Below are 17,669 nucleotides of genomic sequence, written 5' to 3'. Positions count from 1 at the left end.
TATGATATGAAATTTGAGTCTGCAGTCCAAATAGGTAAAACTGTACAGAGACTATTCTACAATATACATAGTTAAATTATAGCCAAGCTTATATAGCAATACTAGAGACTGTATGGTGTTGACATAGCTCTGCATACTGGAGCGTGGGCGCAAGCATAAGCATAAGCATAAGCGCAAGCACAAGACATAAGTCACGTTGCGAATACCATAACCACAATATGTATGGATGGGCTATGTGGAAAAGAAGATTGAAACAATAACCTGGTCAAATTAAGCCCTGTTTAACCCAAAACTTCTATTTACGGAAATTCGACGTACAGTAATATTTCCACTTCCATTCCATTTTCATTTCCATTTCCATTTCCATTTCAATTGCTGCCCATTTGCTTCCATTCATAATTTATATATTAACCTTCCCAACTTTTCTCTTGCTTGTTCAGTACTATTTCAAATTATCAGGTACACACAGTACTTAGTAGAGAATCACATCTAAACTATAATTCGCACGTTGAGTTCCGATCCGGTCAATCGGGGATCTAAAAAAAAAAAATTAGGAACACCGATAAAGCTTAAAAAGTATTTCACAGCTAAAGTTGTAGGGTGTAAAAGCAGAACAGATTAGGCCACACGCCAGGTAATAGTATAGAACAATCAGGAAGTGAATGTATGTACGCATGAGATTTACCTTGAAAAGATTGGTGACGTTAGGAGTTCTCCTTGTGGTGGGGAGTGGAATATTCTTTCTACTTAATGCCAGTTCCGGAAGTCTAACTCAACTCTATCAAGATATATTCATATTCGAACAATTTGATTACAATAGTTTTAAACAATCTGATTATATCATACGTCAACAGTTACATTACTCCAACTATTTATATTCCGGATATAATGAATTTGTTAAAAAGTATGGATCAACAAATAAGATTGCCAAGATTCCGTTGGAACACAAATGTCAAACGTTATTCGAACAATTCGATGCGCAATATCCCGAATGGATGTTTCCGAGATTTGAGAACCCCTTAGATCAATTTGATAAAAGTATTACTGATAAGTTACTGTTTTTTTCTAAAAGTAAGAGTGTCATACTTAAACAAGAAAGAGATCGAGAGATTCAAATCCGATATGAGGAACAAAAACGACAACTCGAACAAGAGATGGCCAATGCTAATGATAACGATAAGACTAATGACAATAATGACAAAAGTAACAATAAAGATAAGAACAATAAGGACATTAAACCCACTCCTAACCAGGAAGACAAGCCTCCTCGAGAATTTAGTTATCGAGAAAACATCACCATAAATAATCAATTCAAACAAAAAATACTAAGATCTAAAGAGATTGAACAGTCAATGGCCGATACAGTCACCCTCCTCAGATTATACAATAAATGTTACTTGGAAAATCGAGACACTAGAAGCAAGAATGCTAAGAATGAAGAATTGTTCAATAAATTCTCTCATAAATTCTTTAGTTACTTCACCAAGAATTTACCTACTTTTGAATTTCCAGCAGGTAAGGATCTTCCTACTAATGAATTTCCTATACTTAATCAAACCAATGGATTTCAACAACAAACCATAAAATTTGATAGTGAGAAGCAGAATATGATAGACTTTCTTCATGAAAATAGTAATGGTAGAGGAATTGTAATCTCAGCTGCCACTAGACATGCTAAGGATATTATACGATTAATCCGACTTTTAAGAGCCATGAACAATAGATTACCTATTCAGATTATATATAAGGGAGATATTAATAGAAAATCTAAAGAATTAATTGTTCAAGTGGCTCATGCCGATATTGAAACATTATTAGATAAATCTTCAACAAAAGAACATGAATTGTATATGCCTGAATTAGACCTCTTGGAACTGTATAAACAATATGGATCTGAATTCCCTAAGCAAGAGATATGGTTTGTTAACTTATCAAATACTTTTGAAAAGGGATTTAAATATGCATTTCCAGGATATTCCAATAAAATCCTTGCCTTATTGTTTAGTTCATTTAAAGAAATTATTATGTTTGATGCCGATACCATTCCTTTAGTACCATTAACGGAATTCTTTGATTCTCCAAAATATCAATCGTCTGGAACGTATTTCTTTAGAGATCGAAGTTTAAGAGATACTAATGATTATATTGAAACCAATTACTTTTCTAAATTATTTCATACCAATGAGAAATCCATAGATTCATTCTTTGATATTCCTCGAATTACCTCTAAAACTATGGAAAATGCTTATATGACAGGTTATAGACATCATCAAGAAGCTGGAGTAGTTGTCATTGATAAAGTTCGACATTTTGGAGGAGTATTAATGGGGTTACCATTATCATTATGGAAAGAACCAGTTAAATCATCAATTTGGGGTGAAAAGGAAATGTATTGGTTAGGTATGGCTATGGCAGGAGATGAGAATTATGAATTTAATGATTATGGAGCAGCCAGTATAGGAGAGTTAACACCAGAAAAGTTTAAATACTATCCCAATTCAAAAGCCAATGAGATTTGTTCTTCCCATCCTGGTCATGTAGATGGTGATGGCCGATTATTATGGTTAAATTCTGGATTTGGATATTGTAAAAAGAATGGTTATTATAGAGATCGAGTTAAACATCCATTTTCATTAATGAAAACTGAAGAATTGGATATATTATTTAGATCTCCGGTGAAAATTAGAGCCGCTATTGTACCACCGGAACTTCCATATTTTAGGCTTCCTGGTTCTCCACCAGATACTAGTAGAGAAAAAGAATTAGTTAATAAATGGGGCACTAGAAGAAGAGATACTGATGAAATAACTCTTCGAGCTGTTAAAGCGGGGGAATTTCCTGATATGACTATCCCTTGGGAACCTCAAAAGGGTTGGGTTAAAAGTTCTATTTGTAATGGATATCAATATTGTGCATATGATAGTATACAAAGTTATAATGATACTAGTAGTACAGAAGATTTAACATTTGATAGAGGTTATACATTTGAATTCCTGGATCTGGATATTAAGATGTATGATTATTTAGGAAAAGTCTGGATAACTTCATCTAAGAATGCTCTTGACCCTGACATCCTGTTGGCTCAGAAGCAAGAAACACCTCCTACTCCACAACAACAAAAGGATACAAAGGCCAAGATAGAACAGATTAGAAAAGATAATAATTTGCCATCTCCAAAGGATGCAGAGGTTAAGGTAAAGGAAGAGGTGGAGCAGCAAAAGGTTTTGGATGGAGGTGAACAAGTAGACTCGTCAAACACAAAGAATGGAGATAAGCTGTCGTGAATAGGACTACATAGAGCATAGTATATATCATATAGTATATATCATATAGTATATATTTGGATCTATTGATTAAAGCTTTATATACTCTATTTCTTAACTGGAACAACAACAGCATGAGTAGCCATTGGCTTCAATAATCTATCATCACCCTTATCAGTGAAAGGGGTACTTTCCTTAGTGATAGAATCCTTAATGATTTGATTAATTTGATCTTTGACATTCTTCTTTTCTGAATCACTCAATTCAGTAATATAAGATCTGGTTTCCCAATAAGGATATACATCCTCCTTTTTAATAAGTTTGTCATATAAAGCAAATAACTCTTGAGCAATTGGATGGAAATGTTTACTTTCAGATTCAGAAAGTGATTGTCTCCATTTACCATGACGGTATTGAGGAACTCCAAGATCATAATTATAAATTAATTCACATACTTTTTCAGACCATGGTTGTTTATCAAAATAATCTTTAAATGCTACTTCAGCAGAAGTTCCATGAGGATATTGTGAGAAATCAATAGAATTAAAATAATGACTTCCACCATTAAAGAATTTAGCCTTTTCAATGGGAGTATCTTGACTATTAGATTGATAATCAAAATTCCAAATTAATCCAAGAGTTCCATGAGGTTTAAGAACTCGACTAATTTCTTTTAAACTATCTTGATCACTAAACCAATGAAATCCTTGAGCAATAATAATTGAATCAGCAGTATTATCATCTAAGGGAATCTTATAAGATGATGCTTGATAAACATTTTTAGATTGAATTTGAGGAAAATTCTTTTTAAAACTAGTTAACATACCTTGACTTGGCTCAACAATAATTAAGTTATCGGGATTAATTTCATTTTGATTATCAAAACCATTATCAACCAAGTTACGAGTAAACTTCCCAGTACCTGCAGCAATTTCAACAATTGTTTTGGTAGTATCAAATTTATACTTATTAGTAACAGAGTCATATTGTCCAAGACCCAATTGAACTAAGAATGGATCGACTAATTCCTTTAAGAAAGATGGACGAAACGCGTCATAATCTTGATGATTCAAATTAAATGAATTAATAGCCGTAGAATGGGCTTGTTTTTCAACAACTGACATAGTAGGTCTTGTGTACTTGAATAATAAGTTTCTGGAAGAAAAGGTAGCTAATATAGAGCTAGGCTTCATAGTATTATATGAAGTATATTGGTTAATCTTATCGAAAAACGTTTCATTTAATAGTGAAATATTTCATATGGGGGAGGGACCCCCACTTTTTCTAGATCCGGTCGAAAATATGTCACTGGAGTTTTGAGATTCGACTCCGAATCCGGTGACATCATCAACAATTATAATTGACAGGTAGAGAATTAGCATTAGTTATTTGCTGAAGAAATGAAGTTAGGTATAGATGCAGATGAAATATGAGCTTAATGTCGTTTGTCGACTACTTACCGGTGTCACTGAATCAGTAAATGTGTACAGTGTCCACGATATAATATTCATTAAGAGGTTAATTTATAAATACTGACTAAAAAGCCACAACTACATTATACTAAACCTGTAGTAACGTAAACAAGACTCAAGAATCATTCGATTATTAATTATCAATTATCAATTATATTTCTCTAACTAAGTAAACTATACCGAACTGAGCTTATCATTAGGGCGGACAGGCGGTGATCTAACTATAATTATAATTATATAGCACATATGCTCTTGCCCCACAGGGTGCGAAATTTTGTGAGCCACCACATTTTCAGAGTTTGCTAGTGCAATTGTCCCTAACACTTTACAATTTACAATTTACAATTGAGTCGGGTTTAACACTGATTAGTCTCAGGGGGACCACATTTCTCCGGCCTATAATGTTAATAAGTTGCATACAGGCAGAATGCAATTACAATTTACTAGGTTCTGATTCGGAGATAAATATCTAAATAATCCCCAACTTTCCATATGTAACTCTAACTGTGGTGGCTATTGTCTTTATCTATTGATCTACTATATACTATAGTATTTAGGAGTAGTGTAGTGTAATTGTGTGTTCTCTCTCTCTCTCCTTACTAATTACTAATCAAGCAATTTGTATATATAGTAGATTCTCTCTTCGTAATACTATTTGATAATTCTTTTTAACTAATAGTTGTATCACTTAAACTATACAATACTATACTATACTATATTAGTAATTATTTCCAGTAACAATGGCTCCACCTACTGCTATCGAAACTGCTGCTCCAACCGAACAAGACATTGAACAAACGGTTAGAAAGTTGGCTAACTTGAAACCAATTAGTCATGGACTTTCTGAGTTTAGCTCTAATGATGAAAGTACTAATACTGGACCTCAAGAAAAGTACTTACAGTTATTACCAGAACCTGCCAGAAAGAGATTTGAAAAAGCTGGTATTGATTTATCTAAGGGTTACCCAGTTATCCCAGTAAGAGATGATATTCCAAAGTTTGTTGATGAAGCTTATGAAATTAGAAATAAGGATTATCCTTATATTGAAAGAGGTAAGAATGCTGATCCAGAAAAGAAGGCCTTATTTGGTGCTGCTAAAGAAGTTAAGAATTTAACTAAACATATTGGTACTGAAATTGTTGGTTTACAATTGGCTGATTTAAATGATAAACAAAAGGATGAATTGGCTTTATTGGTTGCTGAAAGAGTTGTTGTATTCTTTAGAGATCAAGATTTATCTCCTCAAAAGCAACTTGAATTGGGTGAATATTGGGGTCAAGTCGAAAGACATCCTCAAGCTCCTCATGTTCCATTACCAATTCCAGAAGGTGTTGATACAATTGCTAAAGGTAGTGGTATTTCTGTTATTTGGAGAAAATTCTTTAATGAATTCTATGGTATTCCAAAGAACTTCAAACAAAAGCAAGCTGCTGGTGGCTGGCACACTGATTTAGTTCATGAACATCAACCAGCCGGTATTACTCATTTACATAATGATACTATTCCAAAGACTGGTGGTGATACTGCTTGGGCATCTGGTTATGCTGCTTACGATAAATTATCTCCAGCTTTACAACAATTTCTTGATGGTAAGAATGCTGTTTACAGATCCGCTCATCAATATATTGATAGATCCAACCCATTAAAGGGTCCAAAGTATATTGAAAGAGAACATCCAATTATTAGAACTCATCCAACTACTGGTTGGAAATCTTTATTTGTTAACAGAGCTATGACTGTTAGAATTGTTGGTTTAGAACCAGATGAATCAAAAGTTATCTTAGAATATTTATACTCTGTATTTGAAAAGAATTTAGATATTCAAGTTAGATTTAGATGGCAACCAACTAAGGAAGGTTATGGAACTTCTGCTATCTGGGATAACAGAATTTCTCAACATTATGCTATTCCAGATTATGATGTTGATGAAGATGATCGTCATGGTACTAGAGTTACTTCTTTAGCTGAAGTTCCTTATTTCGATCCAGCTTCCAAGTCTCAAAGAGAAGCCTTAGGTTTACCTTTGAATTAGATGTATTGATTGTTTGATACAATCAATTCTATAAGTAAGTAATTTAGCTACAATTGAAAAATAATGCCTGTTCTTATTTTATCCTTAAATGTAATGTAAAATAATGTAAATATGGATATATATATGGTACATATGCTAGTAATACAGTAATAGATTTATTCGAATCCTCCCATAGGATCAAATGATGGTGCTGATTGTTCTGAAGGTATATACAGAGATCCTTCACCTCTAAATCCACCTCTGTGACCTCTGAATCCTCCTCTATGACCTCTGTAACCTCCTCTAAAGCCTCTACCTCTACCACCTCTTCCTCTAAATCCACCTCTAAATCCTCTACCTCTATAACCACCTCTACCACCATTTTCACCAGCAGCTGCAGCTTCTTGACTAGCTTGTCCACCAAATATCCCTCTACCAAATTGTCTTCCTTCAATAAATCCTGGATCTAAATCAATAGCTAGACTTTGACCATCTAGCACAGTTTTAGATAAAAATTTCATAGCATTTAATGATCCATCTTTAGTCTTATAAATAACAAAACAAAAGCCACAAGGTGTCAATTTGTTTCTATCCAATCCCATTATGATTCTATCTATAGATCCACATTTCAGAAACAATTCATGAATTTGTTCTTCTGTTGTGAAGTGTGATAAGTTACCTACATAAATAGTTTGAGATCCTAAAGACTTTTGTAAATCATTGAAATTCTGTCTTCTAACGGCTTTTTTGATTAAATATTCCGAGGGCTTGTCGAGTCTATCGGCCGAATGTTTAAAGTTCTCTTCTAAGAGTTCCATAGTTATGTTCTAATATTATTAATCCTCTAATAACTCTATACTTTACATATTGTTAACAATTTTCACATCCGGGATATTTCTCTCGATAATTTACAGGTTGGCTCAGTGAGGCCAAGTTTACAGGTTAACACCCAAAAATTTATGTGAGAGAAGCCTCCATACATTTAAGGCCAGAACAGCCTTTTACCATATCGTATTTATCGTGGTAGTAGAAGTACTGGAAATATATAAATAAATATTGTAAGACAGTCGGAAGTGGGTACCGGTAACTATCATGTTTAAATCGATATTTCAAACCGGAATAAGGGCTGCATATAATGTACTGGAGAATCCATCATTTGTTTCTGAACCATGGTATATATATCCAGCCAAGCATAAATCGACTGGTCGAATTGTATCAGTATTTATATTTGATAAATCTAAATTTGAAGCTACTGTAAATCGATTATGTTCGACTTCATCAGTTTCTAAGAATCCTAAAGTTATTATAGGAGAAGCATATGAATTGATTAAATTTGAAGTTAATCAATTAAGTAAATTAAAACATCCCCAGATATTACAAGTCTATGAAGTACTTGAAGAAACAAAACTGAAGTTTATATTTGTTAGTGAACCAGTTAGTGATAATTTACTTACTGCTAGTAATTTAAATAAAGATGAACTTAATATTCAAAAGGGTCTATTACAAGTATCTAAGGGACTTCAATTCTTACATAATTATTGTTCAATTATTCATTTCAATTTACAACCTTCATCAATATTTATTAATAATCAAGGTGATTGGAAACTTGGAGGATTTAAATTTCTTCAAAATTTAAATGAGATTAGTCCATCAGAACGGGATAATTTTTATATTATGAATAATACTTCTTTAATCCCATTTGTTAATCTTAATTTAAATTTTACAGCTCCTGAATTAATCCTTGATACTCAACTGAAATTAGATTTTGCTAATGATATTTGGTCTTTAGGTTGTATCATATATTATTTATATAATGATGGTGATATGTTAATAAATTGTTTTGATTCAAATAGTATAAATGATTTTAAAGGTGAGTTTCAAAAATTTCAACAAAAATTTTATAATCATAGACCTAATGAATTAAAATATATGTTAAAGAATATTCCAGAAAGTTTATATCCAATTTATCCTCAATTACTTGCTAGATATCCTCATGATAGATTAACTATTGATCAATTCATAGATTCAGATTATTTTAATGGTAGTTTAATAAAGGCTATGTGGTTTATTGATGAATTTTCTACAAAGACTTTAGATCAAAAATTAGTATTTATGAATGGACTTTTAGAACCAAAGGCTGATCAAGGTGGTAAAGATTTATTATCATTATTCCCGGCAGTTTTTAAATCACTGAAATTATTACCTTTACTTATTGATTTCTTAACTAATGAATTGAATGTATTGAATGGAGCAACTCCAATTGATCCAGAAACTGATAAATTAGTATCTATTTCTTTAGATATTGCCTTAAAGATTGGATCTTCTATTTCTAATCTCAGTTTCCAAGATAAAATTTATAATGTATTGTTTGTTAATGATAAAAAGAATAAAAAGGCTCCTGAAACATTTAAAAAATTAATTAATGCATCAGTTAAAACTAGATTAACATTGATAGAAAATTCAGCTGTTTTACAATCTAAATTACATGACAAACAAATGGTTGATTTCTATAAGAGTGTATTGGAATTAGTATTAACATCCAGTAATAATGAAGCCAATTCTCGTCAAGATCAAATTAAATTACAAGATACATATTTGCAATATTTTACTAATATAATTGATAAATTTGATTTCCCATATATTAAGAATACTTTATTTCCAATGTTATGTCAAGTATTCAAAACCACCACTGTATTATCTACGAAATTGACTACTATTGAAGTATTTGAAATGTTGGTTGATAAGAAAATCATTGATAAGATTATTGTTAATGATCAATTATTCCCAATATTGAAGAATTTAAAGAGTAGAGATAAACGAATTGTTAAGAGAATGTTAAGTTTCTTTATAAAGTTAGTTAAGAGTGAGCATGTCAATTTAGAATTTGAGTCAGCAGTAGAATCGATTTTGCCTCAATGTTTAAGTTTAGCATTCAGTTGTAATGACTGTACTCAATCTGAGTTCATACAATTCATGAAGATTTGTAATGATATACAGAAATACTTGATGGATAAGAAATTGTCCAATTTACCATTGCAAAGTGCCAATGGAAGAGCTAATGGTGATTCATTTGATGGTAATTTCGATTCTTTAATTAATTCTCAAGTCATTAATGAAGGCAGCAAGGATAAAATTTATAGGGGCCCTCTGACAAAAGTTATGACTCCAACAACTCTTACTCCTACAATTAAAAAGAGTAGTCCAATTACCAATAGAAAACCCCTACATACATCTGCTCCGAAAGTTTCCACCTTTCCATCATCAAATGAATCATCCAATTTAAAATTCGGGGCTTCGAGTGCCTCATCAAATGTCAATAATGATAGATTACTCAATACTTTAAAGAGTACATACGATCGTCCTTCCAAGATCTATCATGATGGAGATGATGATGACGATTTTGAAGATTTCCAACAAGCCCAGGTCGTAACACCAAAGACTAGACCTCCAGTTAATACTTCTAAGGAATTACCCCAAAAGCCTAGCATTAATACTCCTCCAGGATGGAGTCAACCTTTACAACCAACTAGTAGAAAACCCACACCCAATACTACACCCAATACAAATTATCCTCCTGGTTTCAACTCTAATATGGTATTAACACCTAATAGTTCTGGAACAAGAAGTGGCAATAATTCATTTAATGGAACTAATCTGTCACCCCAGACTCCGCAGAAAAATGATGTACTCGATTTTCTCTAATAGAAATAATCACTACATATCTAAATAAATGCAATTATTAGACAATTACGCCAAAGGCTGCAATTTTGCAACTGCCCATTGTTCTGTTTTCCAATTTGGGCAAACACACGACAACTGTTAGTTAGTTGCAACAGTTCGGATCAGTTATGAAGTTCGGGAAAGACAATATGCCGGCCGATACGATACATTGCTTACAGTTAATAGGAGTATATGCGCTAATATAGTAACTGAATTAGAGGTAGTAGTACTATATACAATAGTTTGAGTAGTTTGAAAACTATCAGATCATATCTGTGACATTATGGTGTGTAACTTAGGAGAGACTGTCATCAGCTAATAAATTGTGTAGTGGGTGCGGAATATAGGCTGATTCTCGCTAGCGACAAAGTATGTATGTTCTTCGTCGAATGATAATTCAGTTGTATGTCAACAACGACAAATATATGGTTGGGTCACTACGCGTACTGTCATACTGTATTCGGTCTCTACTCTGTTACTATTGTTTCTCTGTTGATAATCTATAACTAATCTAAATTCTATACTCCACCTCTTCACCTATCTGATCTGTCCAGGCTCATCCCCTGCTTAGATATTAGTCCCCCACGCCCTCGCTAAGTTCCGCCGTTACTAACCCGACTATCGCTTTTCTTACTCGTATCCGTCGTATAAACTGTGTGCAGGCGGAACGACAGAAGGATTTTTTTTGTTATTGTTAGCGGCACATGGAGGATCCTTTTTCGTATGGAAACGATGGATGCCAAACCGGACTATTAAGCAAACCAAATCATACCACGGGAGAGAATAAATAAGCATTCGTTGCCTTTATATAAATATATATATTTGTCCTGTTGGGTTTTGCTGAGGTTTCACTACTTTCGTTCTATACATCTGCTATCCATACCTTTCTTTTCTTATCCTATATATCTATAGCTGTCGTATAATTCTCATTAGTCTATACGAGCTGAAAAATCCTTATTATACCTTAAACAACAACAACAGCAACAACAATAACAACAATTATAATTCACCATGGATTTAGTATTGGAAGTTGCCGACTATTACTTGTTGGATAAAGCCTACGCTCAAGTCTTACCCAAAGGAGGAGCAGTCGATCAATTCATACAAAATAGTCAAGTATTACAAACATTAAATGCTAAACAATATAATTGGAGTGCCCTTAATACTAATTTAACTATAAGTGATTCCTTATTAAATAATCCTATCCTTTCTACCATATTTAATAAAGTTATTAACTATCAAAATAAGTCAGAAATATATGGTTTACCAAATTTATTAGGAACTACTGAATATATCAATGATTCGTTCTTGAGTAGATCCAATTTATTTAGAGAAGGTTTTTCCATTTTTATTATTACAGCTATCTTTGGTTGGCTCTTATACTTTTCAGTTGCTACTCTTTCTTATTTCCTTGTATTTGATAAGAAAATCTTCAATCATCCTAGATATTTAAAAAATCAAATCTTTTTAGAAATTGAAAGAGCTGCTACTGCTATTCCTGTTATGGTATTATTAACAGTTCCATTTTTCTTATTAGAATTAAATGGTTATTCTTTCTTATATATGGATATTAATGAATGCACTGGTGGTTGGAAAGCATTATGGTTACAAATTCCTAAATTCATTTTATTTACTGATTGTGGTATTTACTTTATTCACAGATGGTTACATTGGCCATCCATTTATAAGAATTTACATAAACCTCATCATAAATGGATTGTCTGTACTCCTTTTGCTTCCCATGCTTTCCATCCTGTTGATGGATGGGCTCAAAGTTTACCTTACCATCTTTATCCTTTATTATTCCCATTGCATAAGGTTCTTTATTTATTCTTGTTCACTTTTGTTAATTTCTGGACTGTAATGATTCACGATGGTCAATATTTATCTAATGATCCATTTGTCAACGGTACTGCTTGTCATACTGTTCACCACTTATACTTCAACTACAATTATGGACAATTCACTACTTTATGGGATAGAATTGGTGGATCATACAGAAGACCAGACGATTCCTTATTTGTTAAGGATGCTAAGAAGAGTGAAGATGAAAAAGTTTGGAGAGAACAAACTAGACAAATGGAAGAAATTAGAGGGGAATTAGAAGGTAAAGTTGATGATAGAGAATATATCAGAGCTTAGCTTAAATAAACTTATTCATGTAATGATTTACCTATCTTTCTTTCTTTCTTTCCTGTTTCATATTTTAAAACTTTAGATAATAAACACTCCAATGTTTCTGATCTTTATTTGTTTGTTTATATATTATTAATATTTGTTAGAATTTTTCGTGAGATATTCCCACTACTATAATTGTTTACTTGTGTTATTCATCCTACTCATATGAGTTGATGTGTTGTGTGTTACCTACTGAATTATTCTGTCAAAAATCCCTAATGAACTCTAATATCCCAAGTTTATAGATGAATTAATAAAAAGTCGAATCAATTATTATTACTGTAGCTTCTACATGATGTGCCGGTTCAGGACCGTAAGCTATTCTAATCTATATCACACAGCTCAATATATTGATGATTATAGATAAGATAAATTGGTTAAAGAGTCTTCTATGAGTAAATGGTTACGTTAATGATTCTTAAACTGTAATTATTATAATGGTTCCAGAAATCTATTAAAGAATGCCCCAGAATATGGCCCGAAATATATCCTGGAGTACCGAAAAGGAGTACCGAAAGGAGCCATGTAAAAATAAATTTATAGATAAGATATTGCGTTTTATACAGTACAGATTGTAAGACGTTAAATGAAGACTAACTACTGTTATTATGCGAAGCCCATGTAGATGCATGGAAAGTTTCATCTAGGCTTATATAATACATTTCCTGATGGCCCGTAAGCCTACGTTATTGCACCATACAAGTGAATATGTTTATTGGTGTAATATGCTACTGATTTCCTTTATCTTAACATTTATGCGTACGGCAGTTTGGCATTTATTTTGCGGGCCATTTTATTTGCGATTTACTCAGCGCAATAAAAAAATATTTGTTCTATTTTTCAAACCCCTAATTTAGAATTTGGACTGGGCTACTAGTAACAGTGCAGACGTCAAAATGGAGGGGAGGAGGATCATAAAGAGGACGATAGCGATAAATTGGATATTATCCATAGATTCAATTTATTCCCACAAAATAGATACAAGGACGAATCAGATCAACTGAGTAGCTTAATCAAAAACTTTGACTCTAAACTAAGCATTCCGTCTGAAAATAAATTAGCCGTGTTACATAAAATGCAAAATAATATTTTCTTTTTATCAGTCACATGATTTAGAGCCTTCGAAATTATCTGCAATAGGAATAATTGGACAGAATTGGTCTTATCAAATAAAACAATGTTTCACAAAACTCTGTAAGGCATATTGAATTAACTAATCTTATTGATTTACTAATGAAGTCAAGGCTCTAAACTACTATGAGCCTTAATGTATTACCCAATTAAGAGATTTAGAGCAACGCTTGGGTTTTCCTAGTTTGTGTTTCATCAGCTTTTATCTGAAATATATCTCACATTCTACTGCAGATTAATTCTTACAGCTTATTTATAACCGGGCCATTTTAAACGTTTCGGCCCCGTATATATTTTGCGTTACATGATTATAAGGTTAAAATACTTAGAAAATTGATAATTTATGACATTTTACTTATCGTATCAGTTATCAAGATGTCGTTAGATAGATAGCCTACAAAATATTCCTACTCAATCAAGGTTGATTAACGAACACGATAATAATAAAAGATGTGTTTCCTAGGCATAAAGCCGATAGCCCTTTGTAATGATTAAAGATGTAAAACGGCGTTGCATCCTAAGCTTAAGAAAATTACCTGTAATGTGTAAAATGTAAGAGAAAAAATAATAACATAAGACGCAAATTACCCCCTAGAATAACCTTCAAAATAATTCAGTTAACCTGTAAAATGACTCAAGATATCAAAGGTGTCACTTCGTTATCTGAGTCCAAGGAATAAAATAATTTTAACTCATGCATACAATAGCCATTCTTTTATTTCACAGCTAATATCTGTATCTGAAAAATTTCACAGAACTATTATGATTAGAAATAAATATTATTGAATCATCATGACTTATAATAAATAAATAAAACGGTTGCTGTACATTGTTATTATTCTGGGGAATATAAATATAATTGAAAAATTCTCAATTGCAAAACTTTTTAAATATTTATTTTAGTTTTTAAATTCATCAATAATATTACCAACTTAATAATAAACAATCAACATGTCTGATGATCGTTTTATTCCATTACCACAAGGTGCTGGTTACGCCGTGGTTGTTGGTTTAGGTGCTGTATTTGCTTTTGGTATGATGCTTATAACTTATGTCTTAAGAAGATATAATCGTGAAATTATGACTGCTGAAGAATTTGCTACTGCAGGTAGATCTGTTAAAACAGGTTTAATTTCTGCTGCTGTTGTTTCTTCTTGGACTTGGGCCGCTACATTATTAACTTCAACTACTCAAGTTTATAATAACGGTATATCTGGTGGTTTCTTCTATGCTGCTGGTGCTACTTGTCAAATTACCTTATTTGCATGTTTAGCTATTAAGGGTAAGGAAAAGGCTCCTGGTGCTCATACTTATTTGGAAATTGTTAAGGCCAGATATGGTACTACTACCCATTTAGTTTATGTTTTTTGGGGATTTGCAACTAATGTATTAGTTACTGCTATGTTATTAACTGGTGGTTCTGCCGTGGTTAATGATTTAACTGGTATGAATACGGTGGCTGCTTGTTTATTATTACCTTTAGGTGTTGTGTTATATACATTATTTGGTGGTATTAAAGCTACTTTCTTAACTGATTATGCTCATACTGTCGTCTTGGTAGTTATTATTTTAGTTTTTGCCTTTTCTGCATTTGCAACCAATAGTCAATTAGGTTCTCCAGGTAAAGTTTGGGAAATTATAACTGCTTTAGCTGAAACAAGACCAAGAGAAGGTAATGCTGGAGGTTCATATTTAACTTTAAGATCAAGAGGTGGAGGTATCTTCTTTGTTATTAACATTGTGGGTAACTTCGGTACTGTCTTTTTAGATAATGGTTATTTCAATAAGGCTTTCGCCGCTAATCCAAGAGCTGCTTTACCAGGATATGTATTAGGTTCACTTGCTTGGTTTGCAATTCCATGTTTAATTTCATTAACTATGGGTTTAACTGGTTTAGCTTTAGAAAATACTCCATCATGGCCAACTGCTCAACCATTAACTGCTGCTCAAGTTTCTGCTGGTTTAGTTTTACCAAATGCTGCAGTTGCACTTTTAGGTACTGGAGGTGCAGTTGCATCTTTATTATTAGTTTTCATGGCTGTTACCTCTGCCATGTCTGCTGAATTAATTGCTGTTTCAACTATTTTCACTTATGATATTTACAGATCTTACATTAATCCAAATGCTACTGGTAAGAAATTAATTTGGGTTTCTCATCTTACAGTTATTGGATATGCTTATATAATGGCAGGATTTGCTATTGGTTTATACTATGCTGGTATTTCTATGGGATACCTTTATGAATTAATGGGAGTTATTATTGGAGGTGCTGTATTATCATCTGCTTTAACCTTACTTTCAAAACGTCAAAATCATGTTGCTGCCACCTGGACTCCACCAATTGCCACTGCTTTAGCTATTATGTCTTGGTTAGTATGTACTAAAGTACAATTTGGATCTATTAATGTCAACAATACATTTGAAGATAATGCCATGTTAACCGGTAATGTGGTTGCATTATTATCACCATTAGTTATAGTACCAATCTTAACATTTGCTTTCAAACCACAAAACTTTGATTGGGAAATTTTGAAGTCAATTCAAAGAGTTGATGAAAATGAAGAAATATTAGAAGCTGTCGGTAGTAAAGAAACTGATGTTGAAGTTGGGGTTCATCCAGTTAAATCACAAATTAGTGTAATCGCTAGTGAAATTGCTGAGCATAACTATACTCAATTAGAAGAAGAAGAGCAATTATTGGCTAAATCATTTAAAATAGCTGCAATTATTTGTGTGGCATTAACTGTATGTCTTTTAGTTCTTTGGCCAATGCCAATGTATGGTACTTCATACATTTTCTCCAAAGGATTCTTTACTGGATGGGTTGTTGTTCTTTTCATTTGGATCTTCTTTACTGTATTTATGGTTATTATATATCCAGTATGGGAAGGTAGAGATGGATTATTTACTACATTCAGAGGAATTTATTGGGATTTGACTGGTCAAACCTATAAGTTGAGAGCATGGCAAGAAGCTAATCCTGAGAAGTTACATGCAGTAAAGTCACAAGTGGCAGCTCACTTATTGGCTACAAGTCAATCTAGAAATCGTATTGTTTATGAAGGTAAGACTATTACTGATGGTTCATTAACACCTACTGGTATTGATGAGAAGTTAGATATTAAGTCATAATTGGGATTATACTGTTGATTTTTTGTTATTGTTAGTCTATGTAGGCGTATTTATTTCTTGTTTAGTGTTTCCAATATATTATAATATTATTATGCATGGTAATTGCGCTTTTGAGCAGGGTCCACACTTACTATTTCAGTAATAGTTGCTGTTATTATTCCATTCTACAGTATATTTTATTACACTTCACATAGTAGTATTTGAAAACCTTAGTACTATCATAATATTACAATACTATACTACTAAAATACCTCTATAATACTACTACTGTTCTACATGTTAGTTTCTTTTAGTTTCTAATAGTATCTAGTTGTATCTATTACTATCTGACATTTATCTGATCCAATAGATAGTAATTAATCTATCATTCTCTATTATTTGCTACTATCTATTACTTTCGATTGCTATTTATCAAACTTTATTCTATTACCATTATCAAACTTTACCATTATCAAACTTTATTACTGGGCATTTTGTATTAATCTTTATTATTATTGTATTCAACTCAATTTGTGGAGTTTATCAATTTGCTCAATTTGCAGTCGCCGTTGTAGGTGCCAAGATTTAAATTGCGATTAAGTTTTAAGTTTCTTTTGTTTAGATTTGATTTTTCTGTTATCAAAATTATTTCCCCAACCGGAATCCCGAACACACAGGTTTGGTGTTTGCACCCCTGTCGTATCGGGGATCAGTATATCTGGAGCCAATCAGATACGTACGATGTTTCCTGATAGAAAGGGTGTACGACACATAATTAACAA

The 17,669-nt window shown here is 32.5% G+C and overlaps 7 protein-coding genes across 7 annotated transcripts; 5 read left to right on the top strand and 2 right to left on the bottom strand. All coding sequences in view use genetic code 12, as the record gives it.

Annotated features, from left to right (window-relative positions):
* The first annotated feature begins 284 nt into the window (after positions 1 to 284).
* On the top strand, positions 285 to 3,340 carry MNN15 (putative alpha-1,3-mannosyltransferase). The gene has a single exon (XM_064882412.1). The coding sequence runs from the start codon at positions 663 to 665 to the stop codon at positions 3,282 to 3,284; it is 2,622 nt and encodes an 873-aa protein (XP_064736898.1). The 5' UTR covers positions 285 to 662; the 3' UTR covers positions 3,285 to 3,340.
* Positions 3,244 to 4,497, bottom strand: RJT21DRAFT_122461 (uncharacterized protein). Its single transcript, XM_064882411.1, is given in 2 exon segments — positions 3,244 to 3,299; positions 3,312 to 4,497. The coding sequence occupies 1 exon segment, from the start codon at positions 4,454 to 4,456 to the stop codon at positions 3,371 to 3,373; it is 1,086 nt and encodes a 361-aa protein (XP_064736897.1). The 5' UTR covers positions 4,457 to 4,497; the 3' UTR covers positions 3,244 to 3,299; positions 3,312 to 3,370.
* An 807-nt stretch (positions 4,498 to 5,304) lies between these two features.
* Positions 5,305 to 6,846, top strand: RJT21DRAFT_51345 (TauD/TfdA dioxygenase family protein). Its single transcript, XM_064884889.1, has one exon. It carries the CDS (start codon positions 5,476 to 5,478, stop codon positions 6,766 to 6,768), a length of 1,293 nt encoding a protein of 430 aa, XP_064736896.1. The 5' UTR covers positions 5,305 to 5,475; the 3' UTR covers positions 6,769 to 6,846.
* Positions 6,847 to 6,923: 77 nt separating this feature from the next.
* Positions 6,924 to 7,565, bottom strand: RJT21DRAFT_676 (uncharacterized protein; the record flags this gene model as incomplete). The annotated part of the gene is made up of 1 exon (XM_064885199.1): positions 6,924 to 7,565. One exon carries the CDS (start codon positions 7,563 to 7,565, stop codon positions 6,924 to 6,926), a length of 642 nt encoding a protein of 213 aa, XP_064736895.1.
* A 274-nt stretch (positions 7,566 to 7,839) lies between these two features.
* Positions 7,840 to 10,449, top strand: RJT21DRAFT_88157 (uncharacterized protein; the record flags this gene model as incomplete). The annotated part of the gene is made up of 1 exon (XM_064885556.1): positions 7,840 to 10,449. One exon carries the CDS (start codon positions 7,840 to 7,842, stop codon positions 10,447 to 10,449), a length of 2,610 nt encoding a protein of 869 aa, XP_064736894.1.
* Positions 10,450 to 11,478: 1,029 nt separating this feature from the next.
* ERG3 (C-5 sterol desaturase) lies at positions 11,479 to 12,609 on the top strand (the record flags this gene model as incomplete). The annotated part of the gene is made up of 1 exon (XM_064880371.1): positions 11,479 to 12,609. One exon carries the CDS (start codon positions 11,479 to 11,481, stop codon positions 12,607 to 12,609), a length of 1,131 nt encoding a protein of 376 aa, XP_064736893.1.
* Positions 12,610 to 14,554: 1,945 nt separating this feature from the next.
* Positions 14,555 to 16,983, top strand: DUR3 (Dur3p). The gene has a single exon (XM_064884890.1). It carries the CDS (start codon positions 14,728 to 14,730, stop codon positions 16,906 to 16,908), a length of 2,181 nt encoding a protein of 726 aa, XP_064736892.1. The 5' UTR covers positions 14,555 to 14,727; the 3' UTR covers positions 16,909 to 16,983.
* The last annotated feature ends 686 nt before the right edge of the window (positions 16,984 to 17,669 follow it).

This window comes from Scheffersomyces amazonensis (assembly GCF_036850825.1).
Source record: "Scheffersomyces amazonensis strain UFMG-HMD-26.3 chromosome Unknown RJT21scaffold_6, whole genome shotgun sequence".
Lineage (NCBI taxonomy): Eukaryota > Fungi > Ascomycota > Pichiomycetes > Serinales > Debaryomycetaceae > Scheffersomyces > Scheffersomyces amazonensis.
This window is presented reverse-complemented; position numbering and strand designations above follow the sequence as displayed.